The 5,700-nt window shown below is 36.8% G+C and overlaps 1 protein-coding gene across 1 annotated transcript; it reads left to right on the top strand.

Annotated features, from left to right (window-relative positions):
* Positions 1–670: 670 nt before the first annotated feature.
* Positions 671–5,380, top strand: LOC117315958 (zinc finger protein 723-like). The gene is made up of 2 exons (XM_033870401.1): positions 671–1,451; positions 4,737–5,380. The coding sequence occupies exons 1-2, from the start codon at positions 842–844 to the stop codon at positions 5,240–5,242; spliced, it is 1,116 nt and encodes a 371-aa protein (XP_033726292.1). The 5' UTR covers positions 671–841; the 3' UTR covers positions 5,243–5,380.
* The last annotated feature ends 320 nt before the right edge of the window (positions 5,381–5,700 follow it).

The raw sequence follows: 5,700 nt of genomic DNA, 5'->3' as shown, positions 1-5,700 counted from the left end.
ATTTATGTGTGAAGTATATATATATTGTTGATATGCATCCTACTTTGATACAATTGATATCATACGAAATACTTACAGGTGCAACCCATCTTTTATGATATTTGTAACGAACCCCTATGGTTAAGGTGTAATAAATTTCTCCCTAAATGGGCATTCCTTCATTCGGACATCTGAGAAACATGCACAATTTCTATTGATGAAAGCTATGTCCAAACGATGATTGTTAAATGTTTGTGCCTACAAGTAAATGAAATAAATACTGAAATATACAGGAAAAAGCTGGCATTCCCCCCCCCCGCATATTGTACACAAATACTGTATATCTTTGTGGTTATAAGTGATACTTCGGGTCACATGAGAATTTTACGGACTTCATGCTCGAAGAACTTTAGTTTATATTCTTGAGGGTAAAACTGTAGTATAGTAAAACTGTGGTATTACTATAAAGATTAAAACTTTTACTACTTGAAAAAATACACTGTACATATATATTTCCCAGTAAGTTTAATTTTGACGACCTAAACTTTATTCAAACATATGAATGCCCCTTTAATGTCCAGTTCTAAGTCTGAAATTATTATGTAGAATTATTATAGTGTGAATTATCTGATTATAATAATGAAATGACTTGTAGATTATGTTTCAATTTTTTTTTATCATAACATTGCAGGGGTCTAGGCCTATAGGCCAGCAATGGGGAAAGATCTCGGGATTCTACAGCTGTAGATATATTTACAGGAGGACTCGAAGACGACAGAGACATGTAACACTTTTCTTAATTTCTACTGGAATGCGATACAAACATTTTTTGTGTAATTGGTGACTCACAGTGACGGCCAATATGGAAGAATCAGAAACAAAATGTGAATCAAATATCGTTGATAAAATTCCTGCAGAGGATCCGAGTGTCTACAATATTTATCGTCGAATTAAATCTGAGTGGGACCAATGGAAGCATCCTTACAATGGTGGAGGCCAAGACATGTCTGCAACAGTGACGCGTCCGTTAGATGTAGATCCCAACGTCGCAGTAAATCTGATGCATCAGGATGTTTCAAACACCCCAGCCACGTGTGATACTCCAAACATTCCAGCAACACTGACACAACAGCTTGATGGCGGTCGAAACATCCATTTGAATTTGACTCATCCTTTTGTCGGAAATCCTGCAACCTTCCCTGCGAATTTGACACATCCGCAAGATAGAATTAATCTAAATATCCAAACAAAATTGACACAGAATCAATGTGATAAACAATCAAGCATCCCTTCTGCAAACATGCCACATTGTCATTTTGGAAATTCAAATGCGGCAGCAACAGAGAATGGCTTCCCTTTAAACTGTAATACTCCAGTTAATACAGATTTCCAGAGCTGTGCAATCAAAGAGGAGGGCATTGGTTCTGAGAGTGATGGATCAGAAAATGTTCCAGAAACTGGATTAGAGGATGGTAATATATTTTTTATTTTCAATCTACACATACAACTTATGTAAGATTAAGTTATATTATTTGGATAGATTAATAAAATCTGTCACATTCTTTGGGTAAGACGAGGGGGACCTCAACCAAAGGGGGAATATCGTTAAAAGTTGAGAAGCATAAGGCTGGCCAAGTGTTTGGAGCTTATCTTACCCTGTTGACCCTCTTATGACATTACATCAATGAAAGACAATAACATGACATAATTGAATTGTGGATGTGACATCATTGTATTGTGGATGTGACATCATTGTATACGTGACATCATTGTATTGTGGATGTGACATCATTGTATACATGACATCATTGTATTGTGGATGTGACATCATTGTATTGTGGATGTGACATCATTGTATACGTGACATCATTGTATTGTGGATGTGACATCATTGTATACATGACATCATTGTATTGTGGATGTGACATCATTGTATTGTATATGTGACATCATTGTATACGTGACATCATTGTATTGTGGATGTGACATCATTGTATTGTTTATTTGACATCATTGTATATGTGACATCATTGTATTGTGGATGTGACATCATTGTATTGTGGATGTGACATCATTGTATTGTGGATGTGACATCATTGTATACATGACATCATTGTATTGTGGATGTGACATCATTGTATTGTATATGTGACATCATTGTATACGTGACATCATTGTATTGTGGATGTGACATCATTGTATTGTTTATTTGACATCATTGTATATGTGACATCATTGTATTGTGGATGTGACATCATTGTATTGTGGATGTGACATCATTGTATTGTGGATGTGACATCATTGTATTGTGGATGTGACATCATTGTATACATGACATCATTGTATTGTGGATGTGACATCATTGTATTGTATATGTGACATCATTGTATACGTGACATCATTGTATTGTTTATTTGACATCATTGTATATGTGACATCATTGTATTGTTTATTTGACATCATTGTATTGTTTATTTGACATCATTGTATACGTGACATCATTGTATACGTGACATCATTGTATTGTTTATTTGACATCATTGTATACGTGACATCATTGTATTGTTTATTTGACATCATTGTATACATGACATCATTGTATTGTGGATGTGACATCATTGTATACATGACATCATTGTATTGTGGATGTGACATCATTGTATTGTTTATTTGACATCATTGTATACGTGACATCATTGTATTGTTTATTTGACATCATTGTATACGTGACATCATTGTATTGTGGATGTGACATCATTGTATTGTTTATTTGACATCATTGTATACGTGACATCATTGTATTGCTTATTTGACATCATTGTATACATGACATCATTGTATTGTGGATGTGACATCATTGTATACATGACATCATTGTATTGTGGATGTGACATCATTGTATTGTTTATTTGACATCATTGTATATGTGACATCATTGTATTGTTTATTTGACATCATTGTATACATGACATCATTGTATTGTGGAAGTGACATCATTGTATACATGACATCATTGTATTGTGGATGTGACATCATTGTATTGTTTATTTGACATCATTGTATATGTGACATCATTGTATTGTTTATTTGACATCATTGTATATGTGACATCATTGTATTGTGGATGTGACATCATTGTATTGTTGTCACGGCTTCATGCAATTGTTGGGAAAGTGCAATTAGCATATGTATATAATACTATAGCTTGTCTCAACACTAGGGTTAGATAAGAAAATCTCAAATGGTAAAATTTTGGATATCCCTGTTCAGAGTAAGAGAAAAATATCTCCCAATACACTGGGACTACTAGCTTTATAGCATTACCAGGTATATATTTGGACTCAAACTAGCACCCTCTCCCTCAAAAATTCTACCACTAATTAAAATTAATAAGCTAAAGGGAAATTCACGTTAGTCTGAGCTAGTAAGGTGACCTCATACTTTCCCTATAAAGTTCACATATTTTCAAATGTTACTCCAGTCATTCAAGGGTCAATAACAAGAAGCTACAGAGATAGCTCCTAGTTTGTATGAGAAAATCTCTAGGGGGTAGTATATACGTAGATATTATACAATGTAAAGTATGCATATATGTATATTTTCATGTTTGTCTGATTTTTCCCAAGCATTAGCATTTGATCTACTGGAGTTGCTTCCCTTTATTTCCCTCTGTCGGTAGATATATATATCTTGACCTGTGCTCCTGTTTCGTAACTTCGTATACACTCAGCTACGTCAAACGGAGTGTAGTTTACGAAATGGCAGAGCAGATATGATTTTAATCAGATTGTCGGTAGTTATAGCGTTAACCTTGATACGATGGGGCCTAGAATCGGGACTGTTGGATATATATTCACAGGGATCGACACTAACAGTAGCCCGGCAGCCCTGGGCTGCCTTAAATCTGGTCGGGCTGCCAGAATGTCAAGACCAGCAGCCCTGTGGGCTGCCAACATTTTCAGCCAAATGTTTAATGTCCAGCTAAAATTGTCCTCGTTTACTTCAATAATTTCATTTTCAAAACTGTTTATATAAAACCTGTTGGTGTTAAGATCTAATATTTTCATGCTCAGAATGAACTAGACAGCAGGAAACTGCATTTTAGGGACTTTCCCCCTAATCCCGTAGAAGGGGTTTCACCATTGGCAGCCCGCGGGGGTGCCTCATTTCAAAACATGGCAGCCCAGCGGTCTGCCAAGGCTACTAAGTTAGTGTCAACCCCTGATTCAGATTTGACTCATTCCAGAAGCTCACCCTAGTATACAGCTAAGGTACAACTCCGGTTCAGCAGGTAGAAATATTATTACTATATGTTGCTTCAGGTTGACTCAAGATTTAATGAACCATCCTATGAGGAAACAGTTATGGGTTTTTTTCTGGCTAGGCTGTTGTGTGCCGTTAATCGCGAGGTCGAGGCTTGGTCATATGGCATAAGTCATAAAGTTGTCATTTGTGTTTCTATGTTATATATCTTATTATAGAAGTGCTTTCAAGTAGCAAATTTATATCTATTTTATGTATATGTACTTAATTAAAGTTTCATGTTTTGACACTATTTTGAAATATTCTGACATTTTATGGACTTTTTTCCATATCAGTCAGGTGGCAATTAAGTTGGATTAACACTAGACCAATATAAAAATGTTCATAAAATTTCAAAACAATTCAGGTTATAATTACCATGTAGTTCTTCTCAGACTACATTATATAGACAGGCCAACAAATAAATTCATCCTTGATACTGTTTATCATTACAGAGGTCCAGAGTAGTAGTGAAAGGACAGATGAGACAAACACCAACCCAGACAGTAGCCAATCTTCTGCCAAGCCTCACAAATGTGAACTCTGCGATAAACGTTATCGTACAAAAGGATTGCTAGCGACACATTTCCGAGTACACACCGGGGAGAAGCCGTATTCTTGTCCTCTGTGCCCCAGTAGGTTTACCACAAAAGGAAGTTTAAAAAATCACAACCTGAGAGTACACAAGCTGAAGCTGTATACGTGTGAGGTGTGTGGTAAGGGTTTCAACCTACCCGGATCCTACCACGAACATCTTTGTGCTCATAAGGGAGAAAAGCCTTATACGTGTGAAGTTTGTGGGAAGAAATTCAGCCGATTGATTCATATTCAGACCCACAGCAGGACACACACAGGTGAACGGCCGCATGAGTGTGATATTTGTGGTAAAAGATTTAGTCACTCCTGCGACTTTACAAAGACACCATCGTATACATACAGGGGAACGTCCATACAAGTGTAAATACTGCGAAATGGAATTCCGTGGCCAAGGTTCGCTGCGGAGTCATACAAGGATCCATACGGGCGAGAAGCCATATGCCTGTAAAATTTGCGGGAAAAGATTCAGTCAAACTGGCCATGTTCAGAACCATCTACTGACACATACTGGGGAAAAGCCATTCAAATGTGACATTTGTGAGAAGCGGTGCTCCAGTACATCTGATTTGCGTAAACATATGAGGGTTCATACGGGAGAAAAGCCATTCCAATGTGACATTTGTTGGAGGGGATTCAGTGAGTTAAGCTCGGTGACGAAACATAAAAGAATACATACAGGAGAGAAGCCCTACAAATGTCCGATATGTGGAAAAGGATTTGCTGAATCAAGTTCCGTACCGAAAACATATCCGTGTACACACAGGTGAGAAGCCTTTCATTTGTGAAATATGTGGGAAACGTTTCAAAGAAGGCGGAGGCTTA

This window comes from Pecten maximus, chromosome 17, assembly GCF_902652985.1.
Source record: "Pecten maximus chromosome 17, xPecMax1.1, whole genome shotgun sequence".
Taxonomy (NCBI): domain Eukaryota; kingdom Metazoa; phylum Mollusca; class Bivalvia; order Pectinida; family Pectinidae; genus Pecten; species Pecten maximus.
Note: the sequence above shows the minus strand (reverse complement) of the source record. Positions and strands in the feature narration are given on the sequence as shown.